The 19,654-nt window shown below is 42.1% G+C and overlaps 1 protein-coding gene and 1 long non-coding RNA gene across 5 annotated transcripts in view; one reads left to right on the top strand and one right to left on the bottom strand.

Moving 5' to 3' along the window:
- Positions 1–8,275: 8,275 nt before the first annotated feature.
- Positions 8,276–19,112, top strand: LOC117198377 (uncharacterized). Its single transcript, XR_007471598.1, has 3 exons — positions 8,276–8,386; positions 16,042–16,420; positions 17,405–19,112. It is a non-coding gene; the product is annotated as an uncharacterized LOC117198377 (long non-coding RNA).
- The window catches only part of KCNN3 (potassium calcium-activated channel subfamily N member 3), a 235,211-nt gene continuing 227,225 nt past the window's right edge, over positions 11,669–19,654 (bottom strand). For 3 of the 4 annotated variants that reach the window (XM_049697690.1, XM_033414730.2, XM_004284650.3), the window contains one exon: positions 17,135–17,458. In XM_049697690.1, the coding sequence (XP_049553647.1) occupies positions 17,162–17,458 (297 nt within the window). In that variant the 3' untranslated portion in view covers positions 17,135–17,161. Of the gene's footprint in view, positions 16,967–17,134; positions 17,459–19,654 lie in introns of those variants that run through there. The other variant, XM_033414729.2, reaches the window with a different exon arrangement.

Raw genomic sequence — 19,654 nt, 5'->3', positions numbered from 1 at the left:
TGGGGGTCCAGTGCATCTTACCCACTGGACCACCAGGGAAGTCCCCATGTTCCTTTCTTCTGCCTGTTTTTTTTCCCCTATTGGTTTGCTTGACTTTGTAAGTCATACAAGTTGTAACTCCCTTCTCATTTTTGGAATAGAAAGTCAATATACTCAAATTTACTCATTCTCTCTTGGTTTGAGCTTTTGGAGTCTTGTTTAAGGAATGTTTTCTATTGTCTTCTGAAAGTATCACATTTTTTCTTTATGTTTTTAATTCAACCAGCATTAATTTTTGTGTATAAATTTAGGTACTCGTTGTTTCAGTGCTGTTCATTGAATAGTCCATTTTTTCCAATTGATTTGCAAGGCCAGCTCTATAACAGATCAAGTTTCCATAAATGTATGTCTGTTTGTCAGCTCTCTGTTGTGTTTCATTGTTCAATTTGTCTTCCCCTCCCTACACAAAAACTACATTACCTTAATATTACCTTTATGACAAACCTTCTTGATCTATGGTAAGTCCTCCTACCTTGCTCTCCTTCAGAAATGTCAAGACCTCTTTGTTTTTGTATCAATTTAACAATCAGATTGTCATATTTCACACACAAAAAACCTGTTTGGATTTTGGCTGGTACGGCATTAAATTTATAGATTAATTTGGGGGAGAATAAACATGTTTACAATCCTGAACATGAATATTTTCCCATTTATTTGTTTTCTTTATTGTTCTTTAATAACATTTCATAATTTTCTCTGTAAAGCTCTAAAATATAGTGTTAGTTTATTGCTAGATTTTTTTTTTTTTTGGCTGCATTGGGTCTTCGTTGCTGCACGTGGGCTTTCTCTAGTTGTGGCGAGCGAGGGCTGTTCTTCGTTGCGGTATGGGGGCTTCTCATTGCGGTGGCTTCTCTTGTTGCAGAGCATGGGCTCTAGGTGCGCGGGCTTCAGTAGTTGTGGCATGTGGGCTCAATAGTTGCGGCTCATGGGCTCTAGAGCGCAGGCTCAGTAGTTGTGGCGCAGGGGCTTAGTTGCTCCACGGCATGTGGGATCTTCCCGGACCAGGGCTCGAACCCGTGTCTCCTGCATTGGCAGGAGGATTCTTAAGCACTGTGCCACCCGGGAAGTCCCTATTTCTAGATTTTTTTAATATTTTTGGATGCTATTATAAATGTTTGCTTTTGTAAAATTTCATTCCGTAGCATCTTATTGATAGGGTATAGACATGTAAATTAATTTTTATTTATTGAATTTGTATCCAGCAACCATGCTCTCTGATTAATTCTAATACTTTATCTTCAGATGCTTTGGGGTAGGCAAGCAGACAATCATATCAGCTGCAAGTAATGACAAAATCTTCTTCCTTTCTGATCCTTTCCCTCTTATTTTCTACTGATATTGCACAGCTAGGAACTCCACTGCGGAGGTGGTAATAACAGGCATCTTGATTTCATCATTAAATATGGTGTGTGCTTTAGGAAGATACGATTTTGTAGATATCATTTATTGGGTTAAGGAAGTTCCCTTTGTATTAATTTTCTATTGCTGCATAACAAACTACTACAAATTTAATGGCTCAGAACAACACGCGTTCATCATCTCAGTTTCCATGGGTCAGGGGTGTGGCCACAGCTTAGCTGGGTCATTTGCTCAGATTCTCACAGGGTGCAATCAGTCTGCAGTCTCATCTGGAGGTTCATCTAGGGAAGGATCTCTTTTTCTAAGCTCATTCCGATTGTTGACAGAATTCATTTCCTCATATGACTGAGAGTTCTGGCATCTTACTGGCTATTGTCTGCCCTCAGCTGCTAGAGGCCTCCCACCCACAGTTCCTTGCCACAGACCCTTTCCCTGGGCAGTTCACAGCATTTCTATTTGCTTTTTCAAAGTCAGCAGGAGACTCTCTCAGTCCACTAAGACAGTGTCTTCTGTAACAAAACCTAATTACAGGAAGGACATCACATTACCTTTGCCGTATTCTATTGGCTAGACGTAGTCACAAGTCCCACCCACACTCAAGAGGTGAAGAGTATACAAAGGCATGAATCATAGGGTGATTACACTATACCTTCTATGCCTAATTTGCTCAGTGTTGCTTTTTTTAAATTAACCAATGTTGATTTTACTTAATTTCTTTAAAAATCAATTATTATTAAATGATTTTTCTCCTTTGATCTATTAATGTGGCAAATTTCATTATTTTTTTAATGTTAAACAAATATTTTGGGGACAAACCTAATTTAATTATGATGTATTTTTCCTCATTTATTTCTAGATTTAGTTTGATAATAGTATGTTTAGGATGTTTGCATCTAAAGTCATAAATAAAACTGGTCTGTAGATTTTCTTTCTTGTACTGTCCTTATCAGGTTCTGATATCAATGCTATGCTAGCTTCATAAAATGAATTGGAGAACAGCCCTTTTTTTTCCTTATGCTTTGGAAAAAAATGTGTACGATTGGAATTATCTTGCTCCTTGAATATTTGGTAGAATTTGCTGGTAAAATCATCCAGGCCAGGCATTTTCTTTGTGGGAAAAATTTGAAGCATTTACTTATTTATTTATAATGATTTTATGACTATTCTATTTTTAAATTATTTTCTTGAGTCAGTTTTGGTAAGTAGTCTTTTTCTAGAAATCTATTTTTTTCCTTTTATTTCCAAACACCGTTCCTATTATCTTTTTGGTGATTGTAGCATCATTCCTAAGATTGCTTTGTGTTTTCTCTCTCTCCCTCTCCCTCCCTTCCTTCTCTGTCTCTTTTTGTTCAATCCTGCTAGAGGTTTATCAGTTTTAATTGTTTTCACAGGATCAACTTTTGTCTTTTTAAAAATCTTATCTGGTGTATGTTTATTTTCTATTTAATTTCTGCTCTTGTCTCTATTCGTTCATTCTGCTTTTCTTAAAATTGCATTCAACTGATTTTGAAATGTATTTTCATTAAAGTTCTGTTAAAGTTCATTAAAGTTACATATTTGAAAATTTCCATTATGATTTATTTTTTGACTCATCAATTATTCATAAGTATGTTTCTTAATTTCCAAAAGACGTATTTTGGTTATAAGTTTTTGTTTTACTGATTTTTAGTATATATCACATTGTACTCAAAGAACGTTGTTTGATGGTACGAGTCTTTTCAAATGTGTTCATGGCCCATTAAGTGGTTGATTTTCATTAATGTTCCATGTACTAGGAAAAGGTGTGATTTTATAATTATTGTCATTCAAATTTTCAATGTCCTTTCAGATTTTTTTTGTCTGCTTGATCTACTACTTACTCAGAGAGATGTCTTACATTTTCCTAACACAGGAAAATGTAACACATTTAAATTGTTAAATGTGTGGGCTTGTCTGTGTTTTTCTGTAGTTCCATAAATGTTTGTTTTATGTATTTTGAGGCCAAATGATCAAATACATAAGTTCAGAATTGTTATATTTTCTTGGTGAATTCAGTGCTTTTTACATTAAAGTATATTTCCCCATGATATTTGAATAGCTACACAACTTTCTTTTCGTTAGAATATACTTGGTGTACCTTTTAAAATTTGTACGTTCAGTTTTTCTTTATGTTTTAGATGCGTCCCTTATAAATAGCATTTATTTGGATAACTGAAAACATTTGGTCTGACAATCCTTTTCTTTTGCCTAGAGCATTTAGTCCATTATTTTCAATGTGATTATGGAACTAGTTGGGTATATTTATTCCATTTTATTTTGTCCTTTCAATTTGTTCCATCTTTTCTGTGTTTTTCCTCCTTTTGAATTGATTTTTTTCCTCAGTTTTTCAGTCTCTACTAATTAGGAAGTTATAGACTCCATTTCAATGATATAATTGATTATAATTTTAATTATCTAACTCTGAAGTTATCAATATTTACCTTCCTTCCAAAAAATACCTAGATCACTTTTACTGCACTCCTCTCTACCACCTGACTGATTAATGATTGTCCGTGTTAGTCTCTTGATTCATGGAACAGAATCTCATTCTATGGCTCTTTCCTTCTTCCATCACCCTTCTACTCTGCTGGTCAAGGTACACTCTAGAGTCACTTTTGACATTTCCAATTTTCTTGTTATCCTATTTAGTTTTTGTGTTTTAAACGTTTTAAATGTCAGAATTACCGTATAAGCATTTCCCTTTCTCATTCTGGTTACTCCTCTGGGGAATCATACATGTGTGTAGAAGGTTGGTTCTTCTCCACCAGGACTCTTTATGTTGAATGTGGCTGAAACTCCACCTGCAAATGACTTCATCGTAAAGCAAAGTTACTGGCTCAGGTAATTAGAAGAGTCAGTGGCTCCAAGGAACTTACCAAGACCCCCACTTCTCTCTTCCTCTCCTCTCTGCCTTCTGTGGTCTTGGCTTCAACCTCATGTTCCATGTGTTGGCCCCCTGTCAACCCCACTCTCTCCCTCATGAAACAAAAGGGCACATCAGTTCCTGACAAAATCTGTACCATACCTTCCTGGGGAAGACTGTTTTTTTCCTGGTAGCTCCTGCTTAAGCCTTGGCTCTGAGATTCATTTGCTCATGTTGGCTTAATTTGGGCCATGTGCCCATCCCTTCATGAGGGTGATGAGTCCCTCTAATTGCCTTAGCCTGCCTTGGTCCACCATGGGTCTGGAAGTAGGATTACTCCTACCCAAATGCACAGTGGAGATGGGGGAAGGGTAAATTCATCAAATTAAAATCCATGGACTATGGGCTGCAGAATTGGGGGAAGGGATGTCGTGGAGGTAATGAATAATGGATGTCAGCTCCTCTTGATGATGTTCAGACAATACTAGATGATTATTTTCTCATTTGAACAAAAACCAAACCGGATCTTAGGTTCCCAAATTTCTCAGTCAAGTAAACATTGCATTTTCATCCTTAGAAAAATTCTCTAGGAAACCTTAAGTATAAATCTGTTAGGATTTCTAAATTCTGATGTTCAGGCAGAGCTATGTACCTACCTTCTCATTCCAAGAGGTGGGAGGTGAGGAGGGTGTTAGAAGAAAGGGCAATTGAATCATGGTGTACAGGAGCTTACAGAAGACCTGACATATCCCTTGATGAGTGACTGGGGTGTGGGTGCCCCACTGCTATATGTATTCTTTCTTGAGAAATACTTGATGGCTTTTAAGTGATACCCCAGTGTTGGAAAGTAGGAGGTAGAACAGATTTGGAAAGAAGCTTTACCTAAGTAAAGAGGAAATCGCCCATAGGCAGCAGTAACATATTGCATTTGTGTTTTCCACCTTTGGTTTTCTAGGGGACAAAATTGCATTTTAAAGAGATGCTATTAAGTGTGACTTGTTCCCGGAAAAAAATGAAGTGTAAATTTCAAATTCATGCCACAAAAATAAAAGATAAAGCTCATTTTGGCTAGTGTTCATGTACTATTTGCAGTAGTGACTGAAATAAAGATTAATAACCTTGACCACCATTAGCATAATCCACTGTAATGCTGGATATAAAATTGCATCATTTTAATAATCTAATGTTTCCTAACCAGTGGGGATTCTTGTAGATTTGCAAGTATTAGCTCCAAATTCTTTAACTAAAGGCAGATAACAGTGAAAATGATCAATGCCTCTGGAATATAAAATACATGATGAATTAGTTTGGCCAGTCTCAATATGCATATCTTTGTTTTCAGTGAGGGATTGATAATGTGGTGTGTGTCTGTGTATGTGTGTGTGTGAACATGTGTGTGGGGGAAGCAGGGCCTTTTATTTTTATCTAACATTTGCAAAATTGATGAGGATGAATCTAGGAAGAACGTGGCGAGACTCTGGGCAGGCCTCAGCTTTCCACACCCGCACAGAAGGCATTCTCAACAGGGGGTGGCAACGTTCCAGTCCCGTTTCTGCCCAATTAGGCAGAAATTCTCTGTTTGATTTTGGGCCAATCACTTCTCTTGCCCCCCATTGCCTCTGAGTAAGGTAAGGGACGTGACTGACAAATGAGTTTCCCGGATGCCTGAGGGGTTTCCGATTCCCTGGGTTGCTGTATTTCTGTCTGACCTGCAGGGGGCAGTCTTACTCAGAGGGCCCTGAATTTAGCAGAATTGTCCAGTTCTGAGAACAGGGCCCACTTTCCGGTTCTAATGTCCCTTTCCCCCAGCTTTCGTGGGTATGCATAATGTAATAACGGGTCAAGTCTTCTTTAGGATAGGAGCCATTTGACTTAATGTTTAAATATAGTTAGGAAAGGATCCATGAGTGTCACATGGCAGATTACCCTGTTTTCATTAGGTTTCATGAGACACCTACTAGCAAGGACAGCATGTTATTTTTAATCGTAACCTTTTTTGCCTAATGAAAAATGTTGGGATGGCCCGTCCGCTAATCCTCGCCCAGAGCTAAGGCCAGAGAAAGACATTAAGCCCCAGACAGACTGTATGTCAGGCAAAAGCAGAAGGCTGCGGCAGCCCGGCAGAGAAATACTGAGTGAGCAATAACCTGGCGGCATTGTTTGCCAATACGTGTAGAGCCAAATGCAAATGAACACAGGTTCATGGGTCCAGAACTGAAAAGAAACGAGGGCAGGATGAAAGGAACGGAGTTGCAAGCAAATCCCCGTCTTTATACAAATCTTCTCTCCCCTGCCCCCTCCCCAATGGCTCCTTGCCAACTCGGGAGGGTAGAGATCCCAGGGGGCACTGGCCAGGCTGGGCACCTGCGGGTCTCACTTCAGCAAGCTCTGGATCGGCCCTCAACTCTGAGAGCCCCTTAGAACCCCTTGGGGGGGCTTCAGGGAAATGTGCAGGCACCACCCCAGACTCTGCCTTTTGAATCTTGGGGCTTGGGGGCACTGGCTTGGATGTTTTCAAAAGCTTCTGAGGTGCTTCCAGCGTGAAGCCAAGATTGAGAACCTTTGCTCAGGTAAATGGAATGACTGTACTGTGTTACTGCCTGATCCTTTATTTGAACATAGCTGAAAGCAGCTTTATCACACAACAGTGTGTCTATACATCCTCATTGATAACAGCTGCTCACCTTGGGCACGGTTCTCCATTTCTCTCTAGGTTGTTAAAACTGGGTTAGGCAAAAAAATAAGACAAAACCCCAAAACCAAAACTGGGTTAGGCACTAAAGCCGTTCATGTGCCTACAGTTGTTGGCAGGGCCAATCTCCTGAGTCAGACACAGCCATCAACGCCAGGGTAACCCTTGATTAAAGAGGCAACTTTTTCCAGGGGTCTCTGTTTCCAATCTAAATTAAGATTTCCTCCTTTAAAAATTCCTGTTTTCACAACTGTAGACATAGGGAAGGAAGAAGATAAAATTAAAGGAAATCAGCCGCTTGCATTTTTGGTTTTGTGTTTGTGTCAGTTCCCTTCTTGTTTTTATTGAATGCCGTCATGCTATATCAGCATTTGCCAGAACATTTAAAAAATGCCCCTTCTCTCCAGCTTCAGTTTAAGAGGAAGTGGCAAAGGCCATAGACTCAGCTTACCCCCAACGGCACAACTCTCAAACTTTGCATGAAGAAAGAGATGCAGTCTCCCACCCAGACCTCCAAACCCACAAACCAGCCCACCATTTACATTCCAAGCCTGGGCCTGGGCATATGGTCGACATACATTCTTGGTCTTACTCATCCAAAGGTGGCCAGCAATAGAATTTGAGCCACCAAGTTTCCATTCCCCCCACCCCCCAAAATGTGCTGAAAAATCTTTGGTTGTATTTTCAGCTTAACTCCTGACTTAGATGTCATTTACTGCTCGGTTTTCTCTAGCTCAATTTTCCCATTTGAATAATGGGAATAATGTTTGTCATCTACCTCACAGAGTGACAACTAACTTATTGACATTTGACATTTGAGGTCCTTGGATGAAAGGGTGTCTATAAGTACGAAGTATTGTTATTTCGTAATCATTGAGTTGGTGTATGTATTCATTCATAAGGAATTTTGGGAAGAACAGCAGAAATATAGCTAGATATATATTTTTTAAATATTTTAACTTAGAAAAAGTCCCAAAGAGGGGTGTTTTTTAGGTGTTTTGAAAGCACCTAAATTGCATTTTTGTTTTTCTTTTTTTTTTAATCTAGAGCTACAGAAAAATTCATGGGGAGGAAAGTAAGGGTAGGGGGGTTTCCATTTGGGGAACTTGATTTGCCAAGCCTTCTTAATGACGATTCCACAAATGTGGCTGCAGCTGTGAGGACAGCTGGAGAGACCTGTTGTCTTTCTGGTGCCCTCTGATATTTTGCAATGTCTCTTCTGATTGACACCATGACTGGGTGGTGCCACTCTGGCCTGGCCCTGGCTGTCATGAGGGCGTTGCCACTTGGGCAGGGAACTGGAGAGAAGATTTAAGTTGGTTTGAAGAAGTAAAATTCCTCCTTGAGCTCATGAGCAGAGCCATGGAAACCTGAAGACTTCCCCCTGGGGCTCTGGGGGGCTTCTAACCAGAGAGGTGAGTCCCTTACAAGCTGTCACACCATAGAAAGAGAAGACCTCTGGCTAAGGTAGACAGGCTGATTGATACAGGTGACTGTATTATTGTAGAAAGGCAGGGCACAGGAGCTCTAGAAAGTTCACTGGGGTCCCTCTGCCGGCCTTCTAGGACAGGTTCTCACCTGGTTCAGGGAGAGAACTTCCTACTTGTCCTTCTGTGTGTGCTGCTAAAAAGGAAGCAATATTTAGAGCTGATTTAAGCCCCATCCCCTGCAATTTAGTCTGTCCAATGCCAACAAAACCATGCCTAGCTCACAAAGACCAGGCCCTTCTGATGCTGATGTGTGAAGAGAACTGGGCACTAGACTGAACAAAAGGTTTGCTTTTGTTAAAATGTTTAAAATGGATTATAATGAAATTATAGAATCACTGCAACCACTCTTACTTATGCACTCCTGCAAAGGGAAAACAAAGTCACTGAAACAGAAAAATTGTTCCCAAAGGCAAATTCGGTTTCCTTTTTGGTGACCTGAGAAAGTTGACCACAATTCCATTCAAAACCTTCAGGCACTTGACTTTTTTTTTTTTTTTTAATATCCTTTACCTTTTTAATAAAAAGTAAAAAACAAACAAAAAAATACATCGATGTCCTGAATAGAACCTCTCTATGTAAAGGTCTCACTAAACAAATAAACATAGGACCAGACAAAAGAAATGGAGCTGCGAATAGCAATATGATATATAATGAAGCATTTATATATGTATGTATATATTATATATGAATGTGTGGGTATATGTGTGTGCACCTATGTACGTATAAATATGTAAATATTTGCCTACATATGTCACACACACACATATATATTTATACTGACCTCTTTAGATTGAAGTCCAAGGCACTTTTTACAATGAACAGGTTAAAGCCATTAATTCAGAACATAACTGTTTCTGGGTACATATCGATTTATGGCGCCAATATCACAATTCACATCTTTCCTTGCTTACTTCGGAGTGTCTGGTTGGCGTAACGAATAAGAGGCTTGGTTTTAAAAGAGATTAGGAATGTTTCTAGATGGTTAAACTAACTTCTCTTGCTAGTTTCCTGTAGGGAGGAGGGTTCCCACTGGTGGGATGGTGAGTTTCTCAAGGAAGGAACACAGATGCAGCTATTTCTGTACTATGCTGAGCAGAAAGCCAGGTGGCCTTCCAGGGGACCTGCCCTGAGGAGCCACCTGATATTCTGATGGCCCTGCCAGCGTACACTAAAATGAAAACCTTGAAAAGGTGCTTTGACGTGGCTCAAGGCAATGAAGTGAGTACTTTTAAAATTAGACTGGGAAGAGACTGCTTCTTTGTGTACACCACCCAAGCTATATGACCTCAAGGGGAATTTTAAGATACATTTGTTTTTATCATTATGATCATAGAGGACCTTTACTTCCTCAAATAATTCTGTAGATGAGGGTCAAGGAAGAAATGGCTTGATCTTCTGATTATTAATTTTGTTGGCCAGTGATTCTCAACATTTAATATGTATACAGATCACCTGGGGACCTTGTTAAAATGCCCAATGTGATTAAGTAGGTCTGGTGTGGGGCCTGATATTCTGCATTTCTAACAAGTTCCCAGGTGACGGTAATGTTGCCAGTCCTTGGACCATGCTTTGACTAGCAAGAGTTAGCATAGAGCTATATACCTGAATTACTGTCCAAAGGTCTGTTTTCCCAAAATCAGGAATTTGTATTGGTTTCCTTGACTCTAGATCGAATAATAACTTTGAGTAGAAAATCAGAACACTCTCTATAAATGTACAAGTCTTAGTCTGAGAAAGGCTAGAAGGAAAAGCCAAAAGAGCCAGTTCTATTTAGTAGCAGAAAAGTATTACGAGATAAATCAATTACCACCAGTCCATTCAATCAGTCAATTATAAAATTGAGAAAAACTCATTTCCATCACCCAGTGAGTGAGTAACTTGCTAAAAACTGGTGCCCTGGTGTTCTGATGGCTTTAATGAAGCTCTGCCTAACATGTTATGGGGAGCAGTACAGAGAGAGAGAGAACTGAGAGAACTCAGCTCAATAAGAATAAAATGTGTGTCCAAGTTAGGTCTCAGCTACACAGACAGATTGAAACTGGGCATTTAGATATTTCTCTTTCGAATGGCATGACTAATACCATTGAAGCCCCAGCCTTACCTATATTTAAGCTCAAATGAATGGAAGTGTGAGAGGGTTCCAGCCTTTTTCCCAGGAGAAAACCTGCCGTTTTGCACTATCAGTATATCTGGGTGAGTCGTCAGAGATTGTGAAGGGAAGAGATGCGCATACTCAGTTGAATCTACCCTGATGCTACTTGGTTTGCACCTGTGCAACACTATACGGAGTGATGGTAACAAATGAGGGTCCTCGTTGGGAGGAGGCCCACTGATTCTAGGAAACCTCTGTTCTATAACCAAACACATCCTGTTTTCATCTACAAATAGTCCTTTGGTCAGTCAAAGGAGGGAAGTGAGAAATTCTACACGTGTGTCTCAGAGAAGGTGGGGCATGGATGTCATAGTTGCCAAAGTAGAGAATTTGCCACAATTTTGCCAGTAAAGGAAAATATCTTGATTGAAACTCTTCCTTCCTCCCAGCTGGAGTAAACTAGCAGAAAAGGAAGCCCAGCTCTCTGCGTGTCCCGCCTCTTCCCCTCAGTCCCTCAGGAGCTGTGCTCAGTGTTGTGGATAAACATGTGCAAACCCCGCACCCTCTAGGGCACTGCTGACTCAGGAAAGCACGCCTGCACACCAGCCTCTCATTGGGCCCTGGGTAAATGGAATTCCAATCCCAGTTATACTCTGACACAGAGAAACTTATAATGCCTAGAATTTTGAGTCTCTTGTGTCACAGGAGAACAAGACTCTTCCTTATGCCCCATTCTGAAATTGCCAAAGGAAACACCAGTTGACTGTGTTTGAGACATGTCATTTATGGAAGAGGTTCTTTGCATTTATATAGAAAGAGCCTGCACTTTTATTAAACTGGCTTTGCACAGCTACTAAAGGAGTGATGGCTTTTAAAATCTCTTCTGAAATGGCTTGAAAGAATTTAGGGTAGAATTAGTCATCTAAGCTGGGAACAATGTTCTTTTGTGTCTAATAGTCACGTCTCAGAGAATTAGAATATGGCAGTTCTGTAGGCTGAGGACCCTTGGTCTGGGTGTCAGGGAATCACTAACAGTGATGTGTACTCAGAAACAGTCGTTGGGAGAGCAGGCTGACACCGGACCTGCTAAAGACTAGTTTGATACAAAATGTTAGTTGAAAGTTACAATATATTTTATAATATAGCAATATATTTCATATTTAAAATAAACTGTTATACTTTCTCCTATCATTAAAAAATAGCAAGCAGTACAGAGGCAAGATGCAAATTCATATTGAAGCTCATCTGATTCTGAATATAAACACATCAGTTTCTGAGTTCACCATGAAAATGTTTCCTCCATTAACATCTGTTGCTCTCTTTTGTTGTTCTCTTCTGGTCAGTGCAGAATGGAGAGTCTGGGACCAGCATTGAGTTGTTGCGCCATTAAAAAGTGTGTCTGATGAAGGTGGATCAGTCCTGGTTGAGATTCAAAGACTGAGACTATATGACACAGCTAGAGAATGTTGTTTATTCCCTGTCCTTCTTCTGTGAACTTGGATGTTGGCCGTTCTGATCAGATTGATATTTGCTTTGTCTATATATATATATATATATATATATATATATATATATATATATATAATTTTTTTTTTTTGGCTATAAATTCAGCATCTCTTTGGGATCCGAACTATAGGTTGGTGTTGAATTTTGTGCTTTTCCTCCATCAGCTTGGTTGGTCACAACGTCTCTTTTGTTTGTTTCAACACATGGTCCAGGCCCAAGAGTACAGCTTCCAGAACACGTTTCTCAGGTGTGTAAACAACTGTGGCAGGGCACTTGGCACCTAGATTTGGAGGTCATACGTTGATGATTTGATAATGGTTTTGTTCAGAGGGAACTCCAGTTCATGTTTGGGCATTTCCAGTAATGGTGTAAGAAAAAAAGATCACAGTTATTTTTTTTCTCTATCTGTATGTATTTATATACCATTGCACTGAGTACTTTTAATAAGCTTCGGTCTATTTTAGTAAAAATCTACATATTACTTGTCTGACAGGAGTTTACTGTTTACTATTCACATAGCCTGGCACAAGCTTTCAGGATGAAGAGCGCTCACCTATATTCTACTGCCAGAGGCAGACAGTTAATATTGCTATCCCTGTAACATTCCTTTCTTAGTGGTATCAATGATCCCGTTCCCACAGTGTTTACTTTGGCGGCAGTAGAGAAGGAAGGGATACTGTCCAGGGCGTCATTAAGCTGACTGGCTGCAGGGAAGGGAAGGGGCTGTTCCCGCCTACCAGGAAGCCACCAGATAGCTGTCTAAGGTACTGAAACCGAATGCCGCAGAGTCAATAGGGGCAGCCAAATGGCCACTGATGGAGCCTTCATCTGCTTCTAAGCAACATCCAGGGAAGTAGGATGATTGTGTAGAACTGGGACGTACTTTAGAATTTAAAAGCAGTAACTTTAAAAGAGCAGTAACCTACTGGTAGTGCAATGACTTCATAGTGTCTCAGTTGCGGTACTGTGATGGTAGCAACACCATGGGTTCTGGGATGAAACACTGGTTCTTAATTTGGGGTGCACTGTTTGTTGAGGTATGCTCTGAAGGAGAGAGGTCCTGGGACTATGTGCTAATCCCATACTTCTCCCTGCTAATTTCACATAGGTTGATATGTAAGAATTACTTTTTGGTAACTATTGACTACATTCAGAGGCAACATCAAAGTGTGGACTTGCCAGAGTCAGTTTGGGCTGCTGTTGTTGGCAATAGTGATTTCATTTTAAAATCTATTGAATACTTTGTACTTAGGAATATTAACTGTTACCTTCATTTTAAGCATAGAGAAATTGAGGTATGAGGTGGTTATATTCATTGGCCAAAGATGTGGATCCAGTGTTAGAGTTTTATTTATTCTGATTCTGCATCTCTAGTTTTCTTCTCTTCCATCATTACTTATTCACAAGAAATTATCAAAAATCTAAGGGGGAAAGCCTCAAATATTATATATTAAAATCATTGTTTCTTCAATGCTGTTTCTTCTTGGCCTTTAATAAATAACAACAGTTTGCACTTGCTCAGCACTTTGGAAATTACTTGCACACACATTTTTCTATACCTCTTCAGTTATGAGATTGTTGTTACACCACTGGTACTTGCTGAGGTCAGAGGTTAGTGGTGATGCAGGGCCTTACCACTCTTATTCTTTTGCATTGCATTAAGCATTTCTAGAGATATGATGTCATGAAGTTACATATTATGAAGATGGCAAGAGCAGTTCATAGACACTTCATGATAAATTTATTGATGGTGATCACACATATGTGGTCTTTGATCCAAAGATGCAGATTTTTATTTGGACTTCAATCTAAGGAGGAGTGACTCCCTAGTCTGCTATAATTTACCAACTGATGCTATGTCCTGAAATTCCACTGAGATTAGTGGTCTTAAAGTATCACAGTACATCCCTGACTTTACAGTACATGAAGCTATAATATGGCTTAAGCGATGAGGGGGTGGCTCTGTATTTTTAATTCAAGTGTCTAGATATTTTAGGGAATATTAGAGTACTTTTACCTGACACTGAGTTATCAGAAGGATTATAGTAGGGGCTCTGCCACTGGGTCATCCTTCCAGGAGTGGGCAGAACTCAATCAGTTCAGTACTGGAGTGAGGTTACTGTAATTAATAGTTTTTCCATATAGCCAATTCTTGAGTAGATAATTAAACCTCCTCCACCACCAAACTTGAAATTACAGAACAAGAAGTCATGGCACAAGAATCCACCTGCCCCCTTTCCCCATCTGACTAAGATGCTGAGGCTCAGTGGAATTAACCAAAAGATGGGCTGTAGGAAGAAAACCTGGGTGAGCTACACCCTAATCAATACCTAAGTCATCAAGGGTTGATTGTACTTGCAGAAGAACGGGCAACTTCCCCACATAAAGCTGAAAAACCAGCAGAGAGAAGCAGCCTCCCATTTACCATTGCAGGATCAACATGCAGATTTGATCACTTTTTTTTTTCCCGAAGAGTAAGTACTCTTTCGCCAAGGATAAAAACCATACGTAGCTATTGCACTACCAATAGGTCCAGTCATGCTACAAATGCCCATATGTTTCTAGGATGCCAGTGGCTACTGCTCCTGGAAATATCTCCAACCACTCTCTTTGCTAGTGTTGCTAGGTTATAGGTCATCAGGATTTACCTAAGTGAATAGCATTAATGGTGGGTTAAAGAAGAGTCACCCACAGACAGTGACGGGTCAATGACAGTCTACACACACTTTTTGGCAGGAGGAGTAGCAGTGGAATCTTGCATGCCATTTGTTTGAAATTCAGATTAAATCCCTATTTGTGTGCACGTGCACACACACACACACATCACAGGGTTACGGGGGAATGGGAAGGGTGACCAGGAATTAAGAATTGAGGGCTGTAGGTTAGATGATTGGGATTGGCATGTTCAGGTTGACCTGTCAGCGCTCTTCACTTCATTTCTTTGTGAAATGAACTAACGCCACAAAGAAACCGCATGGTTATTTCATCTGCTTATTGGTCTGTTTATATGTTCAGCTGTCACTGAAAACAGGAGCACCATTGCTGGGACATAAAAAAGGAGAGGGATCTTTCAGATAATCAATAGTTAAAAGGACAAGCAAAAAAATGTTAAAGCCAGCAGCAAGTGTGGCATCTATGGTGTGCAAAGCAACCAAGGAAAATGCTCAAAGGAGTTATCAAGATAAAAATGAGGGCATCAAGGGAAGAGCACAGCAATGAAAAGAGATATAAGAAGAGGTTGAACAAGAGACCAGCTCTTCTTGAAAGAGTGGCCTTTCTAGGGTGGTCTACCTTTTGCTGTCTGATGATTCCCTTGCCCTTAGAAGACCAGGCCCAGTGCTGTAGAGGAAAAGTCTTCACAGTTAGACTCTGCCTTTGGAAAAGTGGCGATGTCCTGTACAAAGTGAAACCCCACAGGACAGCCATCCACAAATGACACCCTTCTGTTTTACCCTAAACAGATGAAATATTCCCTACAGTATGATTTAAGTCCCCACAAGCAGACGTCAAAGACCTCAGAATGAGAAATGTGATGATTAGTATGATGGTTTTCACATCACAAACATTATGCATGGTTAGGTGATGGAGTGCGGAAAATATCACGCATCCCCACGCCCTCTCCTCACAATGCCTGTCGTACACTGGCTCTGGATGTTTCTGGAGTCCCTTGGAGTTTGAGATGTATTACAATAGTTTCTGCACCAAGATTAACGTGGCACAGCAGGAACAGGATACTGACAAATCCCTGTCACCTTATCTTACCCACAGGGTTCCCTAGAATCTCCCTTTATCCTCATAACCTTACACTTTGAGGTGGTTTTAGGTCAGGTAGAAAGGACCAGCTGGGCCACTCACCATCACTTCTCCCAGCTCTCAGGTGAGGCACTTGACCCCTTTGCGCTCCTAACATCTGGGGCTGTAAACCCGTTGCTGGATAAATAGCACTGAGCAAACCCCCCTGACAATACTTCTATTCATGCAGGTGTCCTGGGGTCGCACCTGTTGGCGCATGTGTGTGCTTGCATGGACAGGTCCTGCCCCCCTTTCCTCACACACATACACCTGATCATGCGCTCCAGTGGAACACAGCTTGTTTGGATATAAGATGAAAACTCTGCAGAAGCTGTTATTTTTAGAAGGCTGCTTATCTCTCCAGAATGCCAATTTTGGCTTGTCATTCATCTCAGAGCAAGCATGGTGCATACCCAGGGCAAAGCACCCTGTTTTGTGTTTGAAGCAACCTGCATCTTCAGTGAAGCTCAGGACGTGGCCGACACTGGCAAACTACCTGAACTGACAGCACCCACATCCCGATTCAGACCAACTCAATGTGCATTTAGAGAGTGCCTACTGCGTGCAGGGTAAGGTACCAGGTCCCTCTTTATTTGGGCCAGGTGCAAACCAGAAAAGACCTGGGTTGACTGTGGGATATGTATGTGTGTGTGTACATGCACACGCTTGCAAATACACAGGTTTACGTGGGTATTAATATTGGATGGAAAGTCTGGCTTTTTATTTGTCTATTTTTCTTTCAGTCTAAATTTTGTTTTATGACTGTGCGAGGGATGGCAGGAAAGCATGTCTGTCTTGGCAAAAGCTGTGGGCAGCTCTCCCTTACTTTGTCATCCAGGGGCTTCCTTAGACAGAAGGAACGCAGACAGGTGGGCTGGAGGACCCCGGGGTGAGGAACCCATCCCCCAAGCCTGACACCATGCCCTCCCCCCGCGGGACCCTCCTCCGGGCTGGCTTCACTGCCGGCTACTTCAGTGCATCTGAGCTCCCACCCCCCACCACGTGAAGACCTGAGAGTGAACGTGGGTGTCTGTTCTCCACCAACTGTGCCGCAAGGGCCCTACCAGAGGCGTCGCTTCCTGTCATCTCCTCTTGCTGCTCCCGAGTAGAGGCACCTAAACAGAGATCAGATTTCTGGTTTCAAGGCATATCAAACCAAGCACGCTGAATGAACATGAGTTAGTTAATTAGCTCGGTCTCTCTTCTTTACGTTCCCTGGTCTGCATGTTCCTTGATGGCAAAGCGACCAGGAGAGAGTTGATTTGCATCTTAAGACCTATGGGTAATGCTTCTGAAGTGGGGAGTTTTATTTAGCAACTGCTTGAACTCGTGTACGGGGTTGGGAAGGAGGTGGAGCTGACCCCGATTGGGCTGTCGGAGAGTGGGGTGTGGGTGGTGCCCACTGCCACGCTGACGCCCCGGGCCTCCGTGAGGGCAGACAGGAACTGCCGCTGCTGCTGGCGCAGGGTGTCCGCGATGAGCAGGGGCAGGGAATTGACGCTGGCGGTGAGGTGCTCCAGCTTCGACTCCAGACTGCCGATTTGTTTCTCCAGATCTTCGCTCCGATCATTGAGTTCTGTGATTAAGTCATACATGACGTTCTGCATCTGTTTGGAGAGACAGGGAGACGACAGGTCATTGCAGAGGAATCTGCAATGGGAAAAATGAAATACTCCTCCAGATTACACTTGAAATACAACTCCTCCAGGGATCAACTTCCACACCGGCCGTGTCGGGTCTGGCCAAGGACAGAGAAACAGTTTACTTTCTTGAAGACTTGGAGGCTCAAATGGCACAGTGGGTTTTTGTGTGTGTGTGTTTTTGTCTGATTACAAAAATAATGTATATTACTTATAAAAATAGATTAGAAAATATATAGACTGGAAAGGCAGCGCTTTCTTCCTCAATAGAACAAGTCCCTGAAGTGTCCTCATGTTCTTACTTCGTCCAACCTCTCAGCTCATAGGGCAATGGCACCTACTGATGAAAGAGACGGCTCTGTGGTGGGGAGCGGACAATGCAATAGACTTAGCATTGGTAGGCCAGGGTTCAAGTACACGTCTGCCACTCACTAATAATGTGCCTTCCCTCATGCCCCTTAACCTCTCTGCTTGGTTGCCTTATGAAATAGGAGTTAATAATAACAACACATAGTTATAGAGCTGTTGCTCCCCCCCTGCCGCCCCAACTTTCAACACAGCAGGCAGAATGTACAACGTACAACGTAACTCACTCAGGACTGGGCTGTAGTGAAAGGGAGCTGCCTCGCTGAGGTTACAGCCCCTCTCCTGCCTGGTCAATGAGGAGGGACATTGCCTCTATTTGGGACACCCCTGAAGGGCCAGTCCACCTCCGGAACTCCCGTGGGTTGGTCGAGGCCTTTGTCAGTCAATCGTATCACAGTGCAGACTCTCCCTCTGCCCCATCCTGCTTCCCTCGCTCCCCAGCAGGTGCTGTCCTGATGGTGTCCCCAGTAAACCTCCTGCTCTCGGTGCCATCTCCCAGTGTCCCAGGGACCCGCCCTGTCACCACTGCTCACTCCCCACACATCCCATGGCCGACAGCCTCACCTCCTCTCAGCCTCCCCTTAAAAATCATCTCCCCCCACTGCCCTTGTTAACATGGCACTTTGGTCCCACCCCTACCCCTGATCCCGCTAACCCTGCTCAACTCTTTTCTTTTCTTCATGCCACCTTCTAATAAACTAACTAATTTGCTATTTCTTCTGTTTATTATTGTCTGTTTTCTCCCCTCCAGGGCGGGGACTTTCGCCTGTTGTGTTCACGGATGTGTCCCAAGGGCTTAAAACAGCATCTGGCACCCAGGGGATGCTCAACTAACATTTTTTGATGGACAAGTGTACATAAACATGCCTAGCAAGGGGGTCTGTCCCACGTGGTCGGCACTAAAAGACGTTGGTAGAACTAATGAATGAATAAAGTGCTGGCACAGGGGAAAATCACCGTCCCTTCCATCCTTTGGCCAATGTAGGAGTTTAACTGATGGGAAAAGACCTTTTGCGCCACAAATTATTTCCATATACCTAGAGAGTTTCTCAGCATTTCCCACCGAGACCTGAGTGGCTGAAGGAAAGGAGAGAAGACTCCCGAGGGGGCCCAGCCCAGGGCCTGCCTCTGGAGAGCAGGTGTTCCGTAAGCTTTTGTGAATGAACATTGAACAAGGTCGTGAGAGCAGGGGAGCAAAAATGCGGTACCTCCAGGGAACTGCCAATAAAATAAAACTTTAATGTAATAAAATAAACTTGTCTTCTGAGAGTTAAGTTATAAAACCAGGTCAGAGCAGCACTGAACAAAGGCAGCTTGTGACAAGTGCACCATTTTCGGTCCTACATCTGCTCTCTGTTCCCTGGCTCCATGAGAGGCCATTCATTCAGGCTGTCCCCACCTGAAACCCGGGCGTCATCCTCTCCCTCAGGCCCCATATCTCACCGGTACAAAGTCCTGCCCACCCTACGTCTACCCATCCCTCAAATTCAGTTCATTTAATTGAAATGAAACCACTTTTGTTCCAACCGTACCACCATGGTTCTGACTATCCTCTTACCAGGAAACTTTCTGGTTATAATTTGGCTTCCCGGGTTGGTCTGTAGAGCCCTTATCTAGGTGACAGTCACATGTCTCCCTGCAAACTAACAAGGGACATCAGACTTGGGAGCAAGGCTCTTGGGAGACTTCATGCTCTCGGGTGTTCCTGTGGGCCAGGTTGGCGGTTGCTTAGTACCCTCCCAAACCCCACCTGCAGGCACTGTGGCTCTAGGGGCTTCTGGTCATCTGCCAGTGACA

Source organism: Orcinus orca, chromosome 1 (genome assembly GCF_937001465.1).
Source record: "Orcinus orca chromosome 1, mOrcOrc1.1, whole genome shotgun sequence".
NCBI lineage: Eukaryota > Metazoa > Chordata > Mammalia > Artiodactyla > Delphinidae > Orcinus > Orcinus orca.
This window is presented reverse-complemented; position numbering and strand designations above follow the sequence as displayed.